The sequence below is a fragment of the Geotrypetes seraphini genome, chromosome 7 (assembly GCF_902459505.1).
Source record: "Geotrypetes seraphini chromosome 7, aGeoSer1.1, whole genome shotgun sequence".
Classification (NCBI taxonomy): domain Eukaryota; kingdom Metazoa; phylum Chordata; class Amphibia; order Gymnophiona; family Dermophiidae; genus Geotrypetes; species Geotrypetes seraphini.
The window spans coordinates 190,373,996-190,394,135 of record NC_047090.1 but is presented as its reverse complement, the minus strand read 5'-3'; the positions used below and the strand labels follow the sequence as shown (position 1 = coordinate 190,394,135).

Below are 20,140 nucleotides of genomic sequence, written 5' to 3'. Positions count from 1 at the left end.
GAAGACAAGTGTGGCTGGGAGGAGGGAGCCGAACATGGGACACAGCACAGAGGGAGGAAAGGACAACAAAGGGCATGTTGGGAAAGGAAGAGGGGCGCATTGGGACAGGCAGACCCTGGTTTGTAAGTACGAGTCCAATGTAAGTCAGATGTTCTTAAACCAAGGACTGCCTGTTTTGAACAGATGCAAATGAATGCAGAGAAGGTTCCTTGGACTTATTAGTGTTGGCAGCTTTTGTAAATGGAATGTGTTGCCAGTGGTGTAGCGAGGGAAGCTGGCACCTGGGGTAGTCGAAGAGTGCACACCCCACCAACCAAACTCTTCCAAGTGCGCACCCTCCCCCCACCCTTGAGCACCCTCGTCTCCACATACCTCTTGAAATGTTTGCTGGCGCAAGCAGCATATTCCACCTGCTGCTCGTGCTTTCCTTCTGATGTCACATCCTGATCCAATGACCAAGAAGTGACGTCAGAAGAGAGTTGAGGCTGGCACGAGCAGCAAGTGGAAGATGCTGCTCGCACTGGTGAACATTTAAAGAGGTACATGGAGGGTGCGGAGAGGAGGAAAAGCACCAGCAATCCCATGAAGACAGAGTCCAAGGCAGTGCACCCCTCCCCCTCATTATGCCACTGTGTGTTTCAGCAAGATGCGAAATAGTAGTAGATTGAAAAAAGACAGAAGCACTTAAAATGGCTAACTGTAAGCAGAGGTTGGGGTTCATAGGCAGAATGGAAAGGCTTAACATTTAAGGCTTGAGAGGCATCAGGGCAAGAGGGGTATGTGACAGAAGTACAGAATTTTTAGGATTGGAGAAGTAGATGGAGGGCAATCTGGGATGAAGAGACTGAATTGGGGAATTAAAAGCTTTAGGGTTATATCAGTGATGGGGATAAAAGGAGCAAGCTCTGGGAAAGAACTACCCTGGAGCTGGGCAGGAGCGCTGGAGGCATATCGCAATAAGGAACAAAATATTTTATTAAATAAGGAGGGGTTATAAATTATGTAGGTGAAATGGTTCTTGTGTTGCAAGTTCTTTGTTTTGTCATGGTTAAAAGGTTGCCTGAAGAAAGTTTAAAATAGGGTCAACTTCAAGGCCTAAAGTAAACAGCTGATTATCATATTGCTGCTCTATATATAAATCCACACTCCAGCCTTCAGATTAGTGCTGAAGTGGTTCCAGAGAATTATCCATATAGTACCATGGAAAATCAGCAGTTAAAGGAGTCCAGTCCTGCAAAGCAAGCACCAATAGATGTGGACAATCTGACCACTTTCCAAATGCTCCCTTTAAGAACATCAGAATTGCCGCTGCTGGGTCAAACCAGTGGTCCATCGCGTCCAGCAGTCCGCTCACGCGGCGGCCTCCAGGTCAAAGACCAGTGCTTTAAATGAGTCCACCCTCACCTGTGTATGTTCCAGTTTAGCAGGAACTTGTCCAACTTTATCTTGAATCCCTGGAGGGTGTTTTCCCTACAACAGCCTCCGGAAGAACGTTCCAGTTTTCCACCACTCTCAGGGTGAAGAAGAACTTCCTTACGTTTGTACAGAATCTATCCCCTTTCAACTTTAGAGAGTGCCCTCTCATTCTCCCTACCTTTACAGAGTGTCCTCTCATTGAAATGGGATAGATTCCGTACAAACGTAAGGAAGTTTGAATATTATTTGCAGGCCACAGGCACAATGTATCTCTTGGACTACCAACCCTCCAGCCATTCTGAAAAGTGCCTCATGTAGGTCTCGCTACTAATCTTTAAGTAAAGGGTCTCACCTCCCCCACACCCCTCTGCAAAAATCAGAAAAAAAATTAAGAAATCTAACAGCAACCAGCCACAGACAAAAGAGGATTTCCATCTGCAGGGGGAAACAGTGACAAGGGAAGGAGCAGAATCCCCCTGTACAATACGGCAGTTTCAGGAACCCACGGGACCAAGTTTTCTACGAGGTTTCCTAGACACAGGCACTAGTACTTACATTCTGGCATGGAGGCATTGTGCAGGTTATTCCCAATCAATCGAGACTGGAAGGCAGAGCTGAAAAAGCCATCGCCAGAACCACTAAAAAGAGAAATGAACTGTGCTGAGAAAGGAAAGTGAATTCTTGCACAAATCCACACAAGCACACCTTCTTGCTAAAGAAGTTATACAATATTTACACATTCAGCCAGTTTAAATGGGATCAATGTTCAACTGGGTCCTGCATGGCTATGGCTAGATTTAGAACAGCCTTCTCAGGATCAACCAATTAACTGCTTCCCTCAAACAGTGAAATATGTACAGTCAAATCTAGTGACTTATTCAAGATTTAGCCTAATCCCCTAACTCCATGGGAAATCCCATTGATCAGGTCCAATTGTCTGTCAGCCGGCTCTCAAAATGTTTTTATCATTGGTTTTGCCTCTAAATATGTGAGAAGACATTTCTCGAGGTCCCAACAGACTGAGCCTGTGTGCAGGGGATAGAAAAATGTCTGAATTAGGCATACTCAAGTTTTATTTTATCATCCATGGATGCTGGACTTTATAATCATTACTTCCACAAGTCATCAGGGCAAAATAAAGACAACCAGAAATACCCAAGATCAGTGGTTTTCATTGCAAGGCCCACGGAGACCTTTTGGGCAGCTCACGCCACAGTCCAGGGTTCCATCCCCGCCCCACCTCCACAGGATCCATTGCTACATCCACGTTCGCTCTTCAGGCCGCTGGCAGCGTGAATGAAGTAAGCACGCTGCCTTCAGAAGCTCTGCTATTGCTTCCTGTCTCCGCTTAGGCGGGAAGCAATAGCAAAGGGAAAGCTTCCGGGCTGCTGAAGGCAGTGTGTTTACTTCACTCACGCTGCTGTCAGACCAAAGAGTGAAAGAGCAGCTGCAGTGATGGATCTCGCTACGGGGAGGGGAGGGGGCAGGGATGGAAAGCTGCTGCACCCATTGCATAGCTTGGGCCAGAAAACCTCTGAAGACAACCACCTGAACCTCTAGGAAAGTAGAAGTAAAACATTATTTCACTAAACCCCTCCAACTTTTGATCCTTGAGGTCTTTAAGGGCAGCAGTGTTTTAATCACTTTTAAACGGCATTTTGCCCTTAACTTAGACACTAGGAGGGCTTAAATGATGCGCTGTTTATAGAACATGGGCCTAAATGTCTCTAAGTGTTTGTTTAGACCTTTACCAGAGAACTAGAATTTACAAAATTCTGTAGCATGGGTCTGCCCTCTCTGATGTGGAATGAAATTAAAGAAATCCAAGGCAGAAGTACCTTCTATTAAGCACAGAGAAGTGCACAGCAAACATTGCGATGTAGAGAGCAAGAGGCAGCGCAATCAGACACAGTATCCGGGCCAGCAAGTGTTTCCAGAGAAGCACCTGGAGAGCAGAGAAAAAGCAAATCATCATTGCTCCAAACAACTGCACTTCCACAAAATGTCTACTGCTACAGATCACACACACAGCTTCATTATAACACTTTTCTCTCACATTCCTGCCCTTCAGAACAATGTCAAAAGCCAATGGCGCTCATCTCAAGCATGCGGAGCTCAGATCAGAAGGATCATCAGAGTCAAAGGCTGAAGACAGAGGGCTGTATGAATATGGATCAATTCAGACTGCAACACACAGATGCATGTACGGACACTTACCAAGGAGAGGCTAAGATCGCCCAGGAGCTCCCAAAGGTCATGAACCGTATTCAGTCCCACCAGAAGCACAACAAAAAGACCAACAAACTTCACTCCCATAGCACCAGCAAGATTTACCCCCGTCAGAGAGAGCCACAGCCACCAGGCAGTAGAGAAAGGTCTAAAGAGGAGAAACAAGGCCAGTTGAGATTCAGAGGGATAAGAGAAGAGGAGAGCTGATCAAGAGACCTGAATACCAGCGCTAGCCCGAGTTCAGGCCAGAAAGCCTGGAAATGGGGCCTCAGAGCACCTACAACTACTGAAGATATGCAGAGCCAAGAAACATACTTAGAATAACCATTCACAACACAGCTGAACAAACAGGAATGCTTTGAGACAATACGTCCTGTCCTATAACAAACAGAAAAGGCCCCTCGAGTACTTGGCCTGAACACAGAAGAGGCCGTGTACAGTAGCTCCCAGAAGACAGCTAGCTAGCAAGAATAAATAGAGAACAAGAAATTGATTACAGGATAGAACATGCATGATGAGATCAGCTTCAGATATATAGGACACTATAGTCTGAGCTTCATCTTACCTGCGCACATGTGACTTGAATTTCACCATACTCAGCACAGCCCCCATGATAAAGAACATGAGGATGGGATCCAGCAGGATGTACTGGGACAAGGTGATGCAGCCCGTGTCTGGGAAGACAAGACAGAGAGCATTCAGGGGGAAGCCACTTTCATGGGGGGGGGGGGCAAATACAATCCCAGAACAGCACCCCTCACAGGAAAAGACAGAACAGGATTCCTCGTACAAACCAGTGCTCCCAATGATAGATGTGGGCAAGAAGTAGTGAGCAGAAAGAAGTGCTCTGAAATGGAGGAGATGGTGGGTTGAAGGGAGGAGCAGAATACCACTCCCAAGCCAGAAGCTCAAGCCCAGCTCTGCTAGTTTGACAAGAAAGAAAAGGAAAGGTCAAAATAGATCCCCCCCTCCCCCCCCCCCCCCGCTTTTGTTTCATTCTTACCAAAAATGATGACCGCAGCAGTGAGCAGAGCCGCAAACAGAGACCTGGAGAGCTCCAGCACGGTGAGGAATGCAAAGGGAGCGAGGCAGGAGCCCAGGAGTGCACAAAACTGCAGTGGCCAAGCAGAGAAAGATCAGGGAGACACGGACACATGACTGCTCTGTCAGATCTGCTAGGGAGACTTTAGAAGCTTTCTAGATAAACACAATAGTCGCCTTGGTCAAAACGACATATCAGCCCATCAATTTCAACTACCTTCACACCATCCACTGCAATTTGTGGTGACAAGGGACCTTAAGTCTGCTCTAATCAAAGATTATAAAGCCCTGCAACACTAAAAATGCCACTGCAACAATGTCCTGAATTAGTTCTGTATATTTTAGACTATTAGCTAGCACTGACATTAACGTCCAGAGCCTTCAGCAACTGCACCTGCAAGCAGAACATCTGGATGACTCTGAGCTTGCCACCAGAGCGGATTTTACAGTGACGGGACAAAAGCGCGCGAGACACCAGCGCGCCGACAATTGAGCACAGACAATTTGGCACAAGACACCAGCGCGCCGACAATTGAGCACAGACAATTTGGCACAAGACACCAGCGCGCCGCGGGAAAACTTACTTTTAAAGAGCTCCGACAGGGGGTGTGGGGGGGAACCCCCCCACTTTACTTCATACTGTTTGCGCTGCCGTTGGGGGAGGTGGGGGGTACAACCCCCCACATTATAGAGAAAAAGCAATGTTACTTACCGTTGTTATCCAGGGACAGCAGGCAGCTATTCTCACTAGTGGGTGATGTCATCAGATAGAGCCCCGGTACGGACGTCTCACAAGCACGTGTTGCTTGTAGAAACTTAAAAGTTTCTAGATGCCCGCACCGCGCATGCGCCGGTGCCTTCCCGCCCGGAGATCCGGGCGTGTCTCCTCAGTTCAGGTAGCTAGCCTGAGAAGCCAACCCGGGGGAGGTGGGTGGGACGTGAGAATAGCTGCCTGCTGTCCCTGGATAACAACTGTTACGGTAAGTAACATTGCTTTATCCCAGGACAAGCAGGCAGGTATTCTCACTAGTGGGTGACCTCCAAGCTAACCTCAGTGGGATGGAGGGGGAGTTGGCGACTTAAGAGAATAAATTTTTCAATACTGTTTGGCCAAACTGTCCATCCCGTCTGGAGAGAGTATCCAGACAATAATGTGAGGTGAATGTGTGAACCGAGGACCAGGTGGCAGCCTTACAAATTTCCTCGATTGGTGTTGATCTGAGGAATGCTACTGAGGCTGCCATTGCTCTGACCTTATGGGCTGTGACCTTACAAGGAAGTGATAATCCAGCCTGGGCATAGCAGAAAGAGATACAAGCCGCCATCCAATTAGAGATGGTGCGCTTTGATACGGGTCTTCCCAACTTATTAGGATCGAAGGAGACAAAAAGTTGAGGAGTGGTTCTGTGTGGCTTGGTGCGATCCAGGTAGAAAGCCAAAGCACGTTTACAGTCTAGAGTGTGGAGGGCCGATTCTCCGTGGTGAGAATGGGGCTTAGGGAAGAATACTGGAAGTACAATGGATTGGTTGAGATGAAATTCGGAGACCACCTTAGGCAGGAATTTCGGGTGAGTGCGGAGGACCACCTTGTCATGATGGAATACTGTGAATGGTGGGTCCGCCATCAATGCCTGGAGTTCGCTGACTCTGCGCGCGGACGTGAGGGCTACAAGGAAAAGGACTTTCCAGGTGAGATACTTAAGAGGGGCCCTGTTGAGTGGTTCAAACGGGGGCTTCATGAGACGGGAAAGGACTACATTGAGGTCCCAAACTACTGGGGGTGGTTTGAGAGGAGGGTTAACATGGAAGAGTCCTTTCATAAATCTGGCGACCACCGGATGGGCCGAGAGGGGTTTCCCTTGTAGGGGCTGGTGGAACGCCGCGATAGCGCTCAGGTGGACTCGTATGGATGTGGACTTGAGCCCAGATTGAGATAGGTGTAGGAGATAGTCCAGCACAGAGGATAAGGAAGCTCGCTGAGGTTCCTTTGATTTAGAAACACACCATGAGGAGAATCTAGTCCATTTCTGGGAGTAGCATTGTCGAGTGGCGGGCTTCCTGGAAGCTTCCAAGACCTCCCTCACTTCTTGTGAGAATTGGTGAGGGGTTACGTTGAGAGGAACCAAGCTGTCAGGTGGAGAGACTGCAGGTTGGGATGAAGCAGTGATCCTTGATGTTGAGTAAGTAGTGAAGGAAACACTGGAAGTGGTACTGGTTCCCTGCTGCTGAGTTGAAGTAGGAGGGAGAACCAAGGTTGTCTGGGCCACCGAGGAGCTATTAGAATCATGGTGGCCCGTTCGAGTTTCAGCTTGACCAGAGTCTTCTGGATCAGCGGGAATGGTGGGAACGCATATAGAAATCGTTTCCCCCAGTTCAGTAGAAAAGCATCTGCCTCGAGGCGATGAGGAGTGTAGATCCTGGAGCAAAACTGAGGCAGTTTGGAGTTGTGGGGAGCCGCAAAGAGGTCTATCTGAGGCGTCCCCCACTGTGTGAAGATTTGGTGAAGGGGGCTGGAATGAAGAGTCCATTCGTGCGGTTGTAGCAGACGACTTAGTTTGTCTGCTAAGACGTTGTTCTCCCTCTGAATGTAGACAGCTCTGAGGAAGGCGTTGTGGCGCACCTCCCAGTCCCAGACTCGTAGAGCTTCCTGGCAAAGGAGGGCCGAGCCCGTGCCTCCTTGCTTGTTGATATAATACATGGCGGCCTGATTGTCTGTGCGAATGAGGATCACCATGTCGTGAAGTAGGTGTTGGAAAGCATGGAGCGCATTGAAGATGGCTCTGAGCTCCAGTAGATTGATTTGATGTAGTCTTTCCGCACTGGTCCAGTAGATTGATTTGATGTAGTCTTTCCGCACTGGTCCAGAATCCTTGGGTGCGGAGACCATCCAGGTGGGCCCCCCATGCATAGTCCGACGAATCGGTTGTGAGGACTTTCTGATGGGGGGGAGAGTGCAACAGCAAACCTCTGGATAGATTCGAAGAGGTCATCCACCAAAGTAGAGACTGCCGAAGAGCAGGTGTGACTAAGATGTGTTTGGTTAGTGGATCGGACGTCTGATTCCACTGTGATGCCAGGGTCCACTGGGGGATCCTGAGATGGAGTCTGGCAAAGGGTGTCACATGTACTGTGGAGGCCATATGGCCCAGGAGCACCATCAGTTGTCTCGCCGGTAGGGTTTGGCGAGTAGACACCGACTGGCAGAGATGAAGAAGAGACTCCATGCGTTGCAGAGGCAGGAATGCTCGGAGTCGTGTGGTGTCCAGGACCGCTCCGATGAAGGGGAGGGACTGGGTGGGTTGTAGATGAGACTTGGAAAAGTTGATCTCGAAGCCCAAATTCTGGAGGAAGTAGGTTGTAGCCAAGACCGCCGAGGTGACCTCTGGGGCTGACGGGGCCTTGATGAGCCAGTCGTCGAGGTATGGGAACACCTGTAGACCCCTGTCTCGGAGTGCCGCGGCCACTACCACCAAGCACTTTGTGAAGACTCTGGGGGATGAAGAGAGGCCGAATGGTAGCACTCGATACTGTAGGTGCAGATTTCCCACCCGAAATCTGAGGAACTTTCGGGAGGCCGGGTGAATGGGGATGTGAGTGTAGGCCTCCTTGAGATCCAGGGAGCATAACCAGTCGTTCTGCTCGAGGAGGGGGTATAGAGAAGCCAAAGTCAACATGCGAAACTTCTCTTTGACCAGGAACTTGTTGAGGGCCCGAAGGTCTAAAATGGGTCGCAGGTCGCCCGTTTTCTTCGGGACGAGGAAGTACCGGGAGTAAAACCCCCGGTTCAATTGGTCTGACGGGACCGGCTCGACGGCCCGAAGCTGAAGTAAGGTTTGGACTTCCTGAAGAAGAAGGGCGGTCTGTGTCGAGCTTGAAGGATACTCTCTTGGAGGATGGTCCGGGGGGACCCGATGGAAGTGAAGAGAGTATCCTTCTCTTATGATGGTAAGGACCCATAGGTCCGTGGTTATGGCCTCCCATCGATGGTAAAAAAGATGGAGGCAGCCCCCTATGGGAGAGGCTGAGGGGTGCAGAACGGTGTCGGTTATGCTCCCCGGAGGGGAGTCAAAAGGGCTGGGGAGCCTTAGGTGCAGCCGGTGGCTGAGGTTTTTGCTGAGACTTCTGGGGAGGTTGTCTCTTCGCAGGTTGTCTCGCAGCAGGCGTTTGTCTGGGCATGTAACGCCGCTGGTAAATCAGGGGTGGCCTGGAAGGTCGAGACTGTTGAGGTTTGGGTTTGGGCCGCAGGATGGATTGAAAAGATTTTTCGTGATCCGACAGCTTCTTGGTAACAGTTTCGATAGACTCATCGAACAGGTCAGCTCCCGCACATGGTACGTTGGCGAGTCTGTCCTGGAGGTTGGGATCCATATCGATTGTACGGAGCCATGCCAGACGACGCATGGCTACCGCGCTTGCGGCAGCACGTGCCGAGAGTTCGAATGCATCGAAGGAGGATTGCATCAGCTGGAGGCGTAATTGGGAGAGGGAGGCTACCACTTCCTCGAACTCGAATCGAGCTTGGGTGTCTATGAACGGAGTGAACTTGCGGAGCACCGGCAAGAAGAACTCCAGGTAGGAAGAGAAAAAGAAATTGTAGTTCAGCACCCGAGACGCCATCATGGAGTTTTGATAGAATTTTCTACCAAATTTGTCCATCGTTCTCCCCTCTCGGCCCGGCGGTACAGAGGCGTAGACCTGAGAGGGATGAGAGCGTTTAAGAGAGGACTCGACCAGTAGGGATTGGTGGGAGAGTTGGGGGCCCTCAAACCCTTTATGGTGCACGATGCGGTATCGAGCATCGAGTTTGCTGGGAATCGCCGGTATGGAGTACGGTGTTTCGAAACACTGCATGAAGGTCTGATCCAGCAATTTATGCAGGGGAAGCCGAAGCGACTCCGTTGGAGGGTTAGGTAAATGCATGGTGTCCAGATACTCTTTGGAGTATCGGGAGCCTGTGTCAAGGGTCACATCCAGATCATCCGCCATTTGTCGGAGGAATGATGAGAAAGACAATTGATCCGCCAGCGTCGGTCTGTGGGACGGGCTGGAGGAGGAAGAGGCCTCCGGATCCATGGACATCTGGGAGTGGCAAGGAGAATCGGGTACGGGTGTCTCCTCGTACTCCGGTCCCTCCGGAGGGGACACCTCTGATGAGGAGTATCCTATACGTTGCAGTTTTTTCTGCGGTGACACTTCCGAATGGCGTGAAGAGTGCCAGGATGAGTGTCTTGATCGATGCCCGTCTCGGTGGCGGGACGGGGATCGGGATCGTCTGTGCATCGCATGGTCTCCCGAGGCCCCCAAGAGGTGGATAGGGCTGGAAGCGGTGGATCGCAACTGGGGTTGCGATGCGGATTCTTGCGATGCTACCCAAGTCTGGTAAGGAGTACGGAAGAACTCTTCCTGACTATGCCCAGGGCTTTGAGTATCGATCGGAGGTCTGGTCCCATGTTGGCGCGGAGGCGTAATGGGCTCTAATGGCGGCATATCGGTAAGCGAGGCTTGCCGCATGGGCATCGCCGCCCTCCCCCGTTCGTCCTCGTCGGTTTTCGAGGTCGAACGACGTGGAGGAGGGGGAGGGGGCGGACCGCCCCTTTGGACCGGTACCGGGAGGTCACCCTGTATGGCAGCGATGAGCCCGGGTCCGATGGTCTGCATGAGCTCAACGAATTGAGCTTCCAGCACGGACCGTAGCGAAGCCGATAAGGAGGGATCCGCACCGAAAGGGGGTCCTCCTGCACGGTCATCGCGCTCCTTCGAGGTCGAGTGCTTCTGCTTAGTAGCTTTCGGCACTTTGATGACCACTGGTGGTACTGTGGAAGGAAGAGGTACCTGAACCGAGGAGACCGGGGCAGGCACCGACGTCGAGCTCGTGGATGTTGTCGGGATGAACGATGCCGGTTTCACCACACTCGATGCAGGAGGGGTCGATACCGGTTTCGCCCGAACCGGGGAGGTATCAGATGAAGTGGAGGCTGAAGGATCCTTAGCTGCGTCCATCTTGAACATCGATTCCCACAGTAGGCAACGCCGTTTGAATGAGCGTGCCGTAAGGGTAGAGCAAGGCCTGCACGATTTCGGAATGTGGTCAGGACCCAAACACTGCAAACAGCGCCGGTGAGGGTCCGTGAGTGAAATCGCGCGTTGGCACTTGCTGCACTTTTTAAACCCGGTGATTGGCCGGGACATAGGCCGGAAAATCTCCGCCGCGAGGTCGAAGCCTGTGGGCCTGAGCCACGTGGCCGGCCCGTTCGACCCGCCGGAGGAAATAATCTTCTCTTTTTTTTTTTTTTTTTTGAAAAAGAAATGCACTGTTAACTGTAATTAAAAGAAAGCGAAAACGCGGACAAGGAAGGCAAATTTAACTGAATTCAGCTAGCGCATGATGAAGTTGAACTTCTCAGCTCCGCGGAAAGAAAAGAACTGAGGAGACACGCCCGGATCTCCGGGCGGGAAGGCACCGGCGCATGCGCGGTGCGGGCATCTAGAAACTTTTAAGTTTCTACAAGCAACACGTGCTTGTGAGACGTCCGTACCGGGGCTCTGTCTGATGACATCACCCACTAGTGAGAATACCTGCCTGCTTGTCCTGGGATAACTGAATTATTCCCGAAAAAAATTGGAAAAAGTTCCGTTTTCTCTATAATGGAGGGTTCCAACTCCCCAAACCCTCCCCCCAACAGCAGCACAAACAGTATGAAGTAAAGTGGGGGGTTCCCCATTCACACCCCACTTCGGAACTCTAAAAGTAAGTTTTCCCACGGCACGCTGGTGTTTTGCGCTGAATTGTGTGCGCACTGGTGTCTCGCGCACGAATGACTATGAACTGTTTTTCCAACACTGCACCTATTCAAGGATAAATAATGCAAATCCCTCAGTATTTACAAGACTTCAAGAAACAAGCAGTACAGATCAGTGACTGCCATCAGGCAGGAGAAGAGAGATGAACTCTCTCAACATGAGACTGCACCTGTAAAAAACAAATCTGTACCAAAGAAAGTGACCTGAACAACATAGTTTCCTTTCAAGGCTTGTGTGGTTAAGGCAGAGCTTAAAGGCACGGGACAGCGACAAAACTCATGGGGACAGGACGAGGAAATTGAGTTCCTACGGGGACGGGACAAATTTGTCCCAGTGTCATTCTCTAGTCAGATAAATAAAGAAAAATGAGAAAACACCTACAAAAAATGTATTTTAGATCCATTAAAAATCAAACTGATAATTTGATTTATTCATTGTAATTCGTTTCACCTGTGACAGATCCAGTTTAGGATGTTTTGGTTTGATTCTCTAGTCAGAACAGGACAGCACTGTTATACCCAGCATTTAAAACGCCAGCACTACTTTCCTGTGTAGTAACTCTTCAAGCACAAGACTCAGAGTCTTCACACCATTTATCCTCCGATAGCACAGTTACTTACCGTAACAGGTGTTATCCAGGGACAGCAGGCAAATATTCTCACATGTGGGTGACGTCATCTACGGAGCCCCAGCGCGGACAGCTTTTCAAGCAAACTTGATTGAAGTTTCAAGTTTGCACACTGCACCACGCATGTGCATGCCTTCTCGCCCACTAGAGGGCGAATCCCACCTCATGGTCCTCAGTTCCATAACTAGCAAAGAAGCCATCCCCGGGGAGGAGGGCGGGTTGTGAGAATATATGCCTGCTGTCCCTGGATAACACCTGTTACGGTAAGTAACTGTGCTTTATCCCAGGACAAGCAGGCAGCATATTCTCACATGTGGGTGACCTCCAAGCCAACCAAAAAAGGGCAGGTGGGAGGATGGCAATTTAGGAAAACAGGTTACGTAACACCGACTGGCCAAACCGGCCGTCACTTCTGGACAGAGAGTCCAGACAGTAGTGGGAGGTGAACGTATGAACCGAAGACCAAGTGGCAGCCTTGCATATGTCCTCCACAGGTGTAGAACGGAGGAAAGCCACAGAGGCTGCCATCGCTCTGACTTTATGCCCCGTGACTCGACCCGGGGGCGGAAGACCAGCCTGAGCGTAGCAAAACGAAATACAAGCAGCCAACCAGTTGGACAAGGTGCGCTTGGAAACAGGATGTCCTAAGCGATTAGGATCAAAGGACAAAAACAATTGAGGAACCTTCCTATGAGACCTGGTACGTTGGAGGTAAAATGCTAACGCCCTCTTACAGTCAAGCGTGTGAAGCACCGTCTCGCCAGGATGGGAGTGGGGCTTCGGGAAGAACACAGGAAGGACAATGGACTGATTGAGGTGAAAATCAGACACAACCTTTGGTAAAAATTTCGGATGGGTGCGGAGAACCACCTTATCATGATGAAACACAGTAAAAGGGGGGTCCGCAACCAAGGCTTGCAACTCACCAATCCGTCGTGCAGATGTGAGGGCAATCAGAAAAATAACCTTCCAAGTCAGAAATTTCAAAAGAGATTTGTCGATTGGCTCAAAGGGAGGTTTCATTAGTTGAGCCAAAACCACATTCAGATCCCACACGACGGGAGGAGGTTTCAGAGGGGGACAAACCTTGAATAGTCCTTTCATGAAGCGTGTCACCAAAGGATGGAGCGAAAGAGAGCGTCCATCCAGGTGACGATGGAAGGCCGAAATGGCACTGAGATGAACACGCACAGATGACGTTTTCAGACCAGAATTAGACAGGTGCAACAAGTAATCCAGAACCGAAGACACCGGGACCGAATCAGGATCCAGGTGATAAGAGGAACACCAGGAGGAAAACCTGGTCCATTTCTGAGAATAACAAAGCCTGGTCGAAATCTTGCAGGAGGCTTCTAACACTTCCCTCACGGATTGAGAAACCCGGGGCGAAGTCAAGGGGCAAGGAACCAAGCGGTCAGGTGTAACGACTGAAGATTGGGGTGCAACATCGAACCCTGACTCTGAGACAGCAGAGAAGGAAACACAGGTAGAAGTAGAGGCTCCCTGGTACTGAGCTGAAGCAGCAGGGAGAACCAGTGCTGACGCGGCCACCGAGGCGCAATGAGAATCATAGTGGCTGTGGATGATTTGAGACGCACCAACGTTCTCATGATCAGAGGAAAGGGAGGAAACGCATACAGGAACCTCCCTCCCCAGTCTAGAAGAAAGGCATCTGCCTCTAGACGGTCCAGGGAGTACATTCGAGAACAATACAGGGGCAGTTTGCGAGTTTCCGGAGAGGCAAACAGATCCACCTGCGGGGTCCCCCAACGGTCGAAGACTTCGCGCAGGACTCTGGAGTTGAGAGACCACTCGTGCGGCTGAAGAAGCCGACTGAGCTTGTCTGCCAAGCAGTTCCGGTCTCCCTGGATATAGACCGCCTGTAGGAAGATGTTCTGGGAGATCGCCCACTCCCAAAGGCGAAGTGCCTCCCTGAAGAGGGGCCAAGAGCCCGTCCCACCTTGCTTGTTCACATAGTACATCGCCACCTGGTTGTCCGTGCGAACGAGGACTACCTGATCGTGGAGTAGGTGGGCGAACGCTCGAACCGCCAGAAAGATGGCACGAAGTTCCAGCACGTTGATGTGACAGCGACGGTCTTCCGTCGATCACAGACCCTGGGTCCGTAGACCGTCGAGGTGGGCCCCCCACGCGTACTCCGAGGAGTCTGTGGTCAGAACCATGCGATATGGAGGGACGAGAAATAGCAAACCCCCGGAAAGATTGGAAGAGTCGGTCCACCAATGGAGCGATCGTCTCAAAGAAGGAGTCACCGTAATGAGACGAGACACCGGATCGCAATCCTGGCGCCACTGGGAGGCCAGGGTCCACTGAGGAATTCTCAGGTGTAGCCCGGCGAACGGAGTGACGTGGACCGTCGATGCCATGTGGCCCAGAAGCATCATCATGCACTGGGCTGACACCACAGGCAGTTGAGAGACCAGACGGCCCAGCCGAACCAAGGCTTCCAACCGAGGAGGCGGGAGGTACGAATGTAGGCGCACAGTGTCCAGCACTGCGCCTATAAACTGAAGTGACTGGGTCAGGGACAACTGCGACTTGGGAAAATTTACTTCGAACCCCAGGCGTTGAAGGAAGATGATAGACTGTCGGGTTGCTGAGATAACCCCCTCCCTGGTCGGGGCTTTGATCAGCCAATCGTCCAGGTACGGGAAAACATGAAGCCCACGAGATCTCAGGGCTGCCGCGACCACTACCATACACTTCGTGAAGACTCGAGGGGACGAGGCCAGGCCGAAGGGAAGGACCCTGTACTGAAGGTGCAGTTCTCCCACCTGGAACCGTAAAAATTTTTGGAAGGCGGGATGCACCGGAACATGGGTGTATGCTTCCTTCAGGTCGAGGGAGCACATCCAATCCCCTTCCTCTAAGAGAGGATATAAAACTGGGAGAGACAGCATCCGGAACTTCTCCTGGACCAGGAACTTGTTGTGCTTCCTGAGTTCCAGTATGGGGCGTAAGTCCCCGGTCTTTTTTGGGACCAAAAAGTAACGGGAGTAAAAGCCCTTCCCCAGCTGGTCGTGGGGTACCGGTTCCACCGCCCGAAGCTTCAACAGGGCCTTGGCTTCGGCCAGAAGGATGGGAAGTTGGGCCCGATTGTAAGGGGAAGCCCCCGGAGGTTGATCCGGCGGCGCTGACAAAAAATTGAGAGAGTAGCCCTCGGAGACGGTCCGGAGCACCCAAGCGTCGAATGTTATCTCGGTCCAAGCCGCATAGAAGGACCGGAGACGCCCCCCTATGGGAAGGGGTTCCTGCAAGATCGCGGAGGGGAACCTGCCCCATCCGCTCAGCCCGTCAAAAGGACGGCGCGGGTTTGGAAGGACCCTGCGCCGGGGCTTGCGTCTGTCCCCCTCTGCCTCGCTGAGATGGGCGTCTAGGCGGCGGCCTAGAAAAAGCCGGGGTTGACTTTTGGGGATACCGCCTCGGAGGAGGACGGAAGGGTTTCTGCGGCGGGGGCCTAGGCTTGGGACGGACCAAGGAGGCCAACGAGCGCTCCTGTTCCGACAACCGTTTGGTCGCCGCCTCTAAAGACTCATCAAACAACTCGGACCCCACACAAGGCAAGTCTGCAAGACGTTCCTGCAGGTTTGGGTCCATATCGAGGGTGCGAAGCCAGGCCAGACGGCGCATGGCCACTGCGAAGGCCGACACCCTCGAAACCAGCTCAAATGTATCGTACACAGCATGGAAAAGGTACAAACGCAATTGAGACAGGTTGGACATAAATTTGTCAAATCCCGCCCTTTGGGAGTCCGGTAAGGAGTCACGATATTGAGGGAGGTCCTTCACCATACCACGCAGATATGAGGAGAAGGTGAAGGCATAATTTAGTACCCTGGTGGCCATCAGGGAATTAGAGTAGAGGCGACGGCCAAACTTGTCCAGGGTCCGACCCTCCCTGCCGGGTGGAACCGCCGCAGAAACCCGGGAGGGTTGCGTCTTTTTCAGGGCAGACTCTACCAGTAAGGACTGGTGGGAGAGTTGCGCCTTCTCAAACCCCTTGGTAGGTACCGTCCTGTATTTCGACTCCATCTTGGACGGGACAGACGTGACTGTAAGAGGGTTAGCTAGATTTTTCAGCCAGGTCTGTAGGAGGACCTTATTTAAGGGGAGCCGAGGGGCCTCCCTAGGTGGAGTGGGGAGGTCCTGCTCCTCCAGGAATTCCTTTGTATACCGGGAACCCGCCATGAGGTCCAACCCCAGGGATCGGGCCATGTCCTGCACAAAGGTGGAAAAGGAGGACGGCCTGGCGGGCGGTGAAGGGGTTCTCGACCTCCCCGCCGAAGAAAGGGGAGAAGCCTCGTGAGAATAATGGGGTTCTCTGCCGGACCCCGAGCCCCACGAAGTCAGCTCCAAAGGCCTCGAGGGGGTAGGAGAACGTCTCCGCCTCGAAGAGCCTCTAGGCGAGGTACCCGGAGTCCGGGGAACGGAGGCACTCTCCCTTCTCCTCGGCGAGGAGTCGCGGGAAACCCTTCTAGCAGGGGACCGGAGAAGCCTCGGGTTATCGAGGCGCAACTCCGACACCGGCAATGCCTCGCCCCCGAAAGGCGAGGAACGATCACACCGCCGAGGAGAGCCCCGCGAACGCTTCGGCTTCCTCGGCCGACGCCTCGTCCGAGGTCGGGTCGAGGGCGAGGAGCCCCGGGAGGACCTCGAGGAGGAGGAGGAGGAAATGTGTCGCACCCGCCGCACCTTGTCCCGGGGCCGCACGCTGCGCTCAGGCGGTGCCCCCGAGGCCGAGGTCGAGGGTAAAACCGAGGCCGAGGTCAGTGGAGCCCTGATACCTGAGGCCGAGGTCGCCGAGGTCGGGGCCTCCGAGGTCGAAGCAGTCAGGGCCGAAGCCCGCTGCAGCTGTTCAAGGGCCCCCGACAGCTCCGACGAAATTAGAGCTCGGAGGAGGTCCTGAAAGGCCGGAATCCCGACGAAGGTCGGGAGGTCCGAGGTCGGGGCACGCTCCCTGGAGGGCGACCTCGGTCTCGAGTATTCCCTCGGGGCATGCGTGGCCGGAGTTTTAGGCGGGGCCGAGGACGACCCACCCGCCGTGGTAGGAGCAGAGGATGGCTTCTTAGCAGACCCTGTAGGGGATGGAAAGGAGGACTTACCCGAGGCAGGTTTTGTCCCCGACGTCGACTTCGAGGTCGAGGGACGAGGCGAAGCCGAGGCCCCCGAGGTCGCCGAGGCCAAGGTCAAGGCCGGGGCCGAAGCCGAGGCCCACGTCGAGGCCTTCACAGGCGCGGGGTCAACAACAAACAACTCCGCCATTCTCGCTGGTCGGCGGCGGAGAGCTCTGGGCTGGAACGTTGAACAGCGGTCACAGGAGGCCGTAGGATGATCGGGGCCCAGGCAAATTATGCACCACCGGTGGGGGTCAGTTATTGATAGCAACCGCTCACACCGGTTGCATTTCTTAAAGCCCGTCACAGGACGGGACATGAACAATGAAACAGGCCGGGAACGAACGACGTCCCGCGGCCACGGCTGCCGGGAGCCCCCGGAGCCGAACGAAAAGTAATTTTTTTTTTTTGAAAAACGAATCGATAACGACACGAAAAGAAAAAATATAAAGCACAGCGACCGATTAGAAACCAGACGCGGTGACAGAAAGGCAGGCAAAGGGAGCTCAAAATCCACAGGGCTTTCTGGCTCCGCGGAAAAAATTGAACTGAGGACCACGAGGTGGGATGCGCCCTCTAGTGGGCGAGAAGGCATGCACATGCGTGGTGCAGTGTGCAAACTTGAAACTTCAATCAAGTTTGCTTGAAAAGCTGTCCGCGCTGGGGCTCCGTAGATGACGTCACCCACATGTGAGAATATGCTGCCTGCTTGTCCTGGGATAAATACTTTATTCCATGGTGATCAATGTAATGATCAATTTGCTAGGGAGTCATTAAGTGCCAGATTCTCTAACCCGTTAGCAATGGAAGCTTAGAAAAGTTGCATGACATTCACAAGACGGTGCCATTTAGAGAATCGCAGCCACGTTGAAAGGAGGCACTGGAAACGTAGGCCTACGTTGCCGGCAGCTACTTTTGATGAGAATTGTGTCCACAGAGGTGCCTAGGTCTACTTCTGACATAAACCATGCCTACTTTAGGCATGGGAGTTGGACATTTTTTTTTAAATTAGTTTTTAATTGCTTGTAAACAACGCGGTCAATTACTGCATCATAAAAAGAGTTGGGTCTAGAGTTCCCTCTGCACCCTTAAACTCCTTTCTTTTGGCCTATGATGACACTTGCATATGGGCTCATATGTAGATATGGAGAAGGCTTAAACACTATGAGCTTGATTCTATATGTTGCCGAATTGCACGGCGCTAAGAACAATTAGAATCATGCTTAGCGCAGGTGTATGACGTAACTTCTAGGCTCACCCATTTAGACCAGCTGAAACCAAGCCACAATCTATTCCTGGCCATGCCCCTTTTAGATTTGTGAAATGCACCTGCCAAATTGTGCATGTAACTTCTAACTGATGTCAATTAGAATCAATTATGTGCGAACATCAGCTACGTTTGATGTGTGTGCACACCTTAGATGCCATAGACAGAATTTGAGGGTACATGAGTAAGAAAGATGCAAAATTAGCCAACCAATGAAGGCTATACTAGATCCCTTTCAGCATGGGTCAACTGATGCTGCTACAGGAGAATTGCGCTCGCTTACCATTCTCATTCCCACATAATTATGAGTTCCATAGTGCTGCCCTGGCTTCTGGAAGGAAAACGAACCATCATAGCCACTAAGATAGCCAGCAAGTGCTATCAGCATCTGCAATGAAAGAGAGAGTTTTGAATACACAGAAACAGACTAAGCAGGTCATGTACAACCAGAACACAGGAACAATTTGGCAAAAGTCAAACCTAAGCAGGGCCTCAGCTATGACCCATGTAATCTACAGGAATACAACAAGGGGACAGCAAGATACAATCAATGGACAATCTAAAACACAACCACCGCGGGTTATTTAAAACAATACAAAACTAGTTAAACCCAAACACCCAAACCCATAATTAAAACAAGTAAACATTTTATTACAAAAACATTCAATTAAAATTAAAAATACAACAATTGCTTACAGCAACAGGAAAACCCTCTTGGGCTAAGTGACAAAGCTCTAAAATTTAATATATAAAACACTTTTTATTGATGACTGTGCTTTTTGGTAATAAACTCACAAACCCTCCCCCCCATACCCTTTATGCTCCAACAGTTGTTAAACAGTTTTAATTATGACAACTGATTTCCACAAAACAACAAAAAGCATGACATCCAGTTTGTAAGACAAACAGACCCCAGTAACTCTAATCAGCATTATTATGGCTGAAAGGACACATTTGAAAGGACATAAGTTTTCTGTCTCTGTCTGTGCTGGAGGTAATCAAACACTTGATGTATGGGAAGAGGCCATTTAATCTTGTTAATGAAGTTAGTTGTTTGAAGACAATGGAGGTTCGACCCCCCACTGCCATGTACCGGTTGAGAGAGATAAAGGAAGCTTTTAACACCTTTAGATTTAAACAATGAAGTACATATCCTGCTCACGCACCCCCCTCCCCTCTCTTGTCCAACCCCCTTTTCCTGTGTTGGTTACCACTGACCCATGTAAAAAGATATATAAATGGATGTAAACTAATAAAAGAGAGGCAATCTCTTTAGGACACTGTCTGCGTATCTTTTCTCTCTAAGGAGAATGCCTCCGGATATCTGTACCCAGATGACAGGGTGTGGGCAGGGCAGTTTCGGGACCAAGAAACGGACCTAATTCGTTTCAATTTAGGGGCTCGTCATCCGGGATGGACTGGACATCACCAATATCTTGTGAGTATTTCTGAATTTTAAATTCTGTTCTTTAATACTCACTGGTACCCTGTTTCCCTGATGGTAAGACACTGTCTTATTTTTTTTGGAAGGCCAAAATATGCTCTAGGGCTTATTTTCGGGGGGATGCCTTATTTACCCATGAAGAAGACTACAGTACATAGTTATTGTTGAAAAAAAACAGA

At 51.1% G+C, this 20,140-nt stretch overlaps 1 protein-coding gene across 1 annotated transcript in view; it reads right to left on the bottom strand.

Moving 5' to 3' along the window:
* Positions 1 to 20,140, bottom strand: part of POMT2 (protein O-mannosyltransferase 2) — a 174,102-nt gene that overhangs the window by 124,647 nt on the left and 29,315 nt on the right. Inside the window, exons 3-8 of the mRNA XM_033951284.1 lie at positions 18,801 to 18,905; positions 4,649 to 4,757; positions 4,211 to 4,319; positions 3,634 to 3,793; positions 3,255 to 3,361; positions 1,972 to 2,054 (exon numbers count right to left, since the gene is read on the bottom strand). Coding sequence (XP_033807175.1) covers positions 1,972 to 2,054; positions 3,255 to 3,361; positions 3,634 to 3,793; positions 4,211 to 4,319; positions 4,649 to 4,757; positions 18,801 to 18,905 — 673 coding nt within the window. The remainder of the gene's footprint in view (positions 1 to 1,971; positions 2,055 to 3,254; positions 3,362 to 3,633; positions 3,794 to 4,210; positions 4,320 to 4,648; positions 4,758 to 18,800; positions 18,906 to 20,140) is intronic.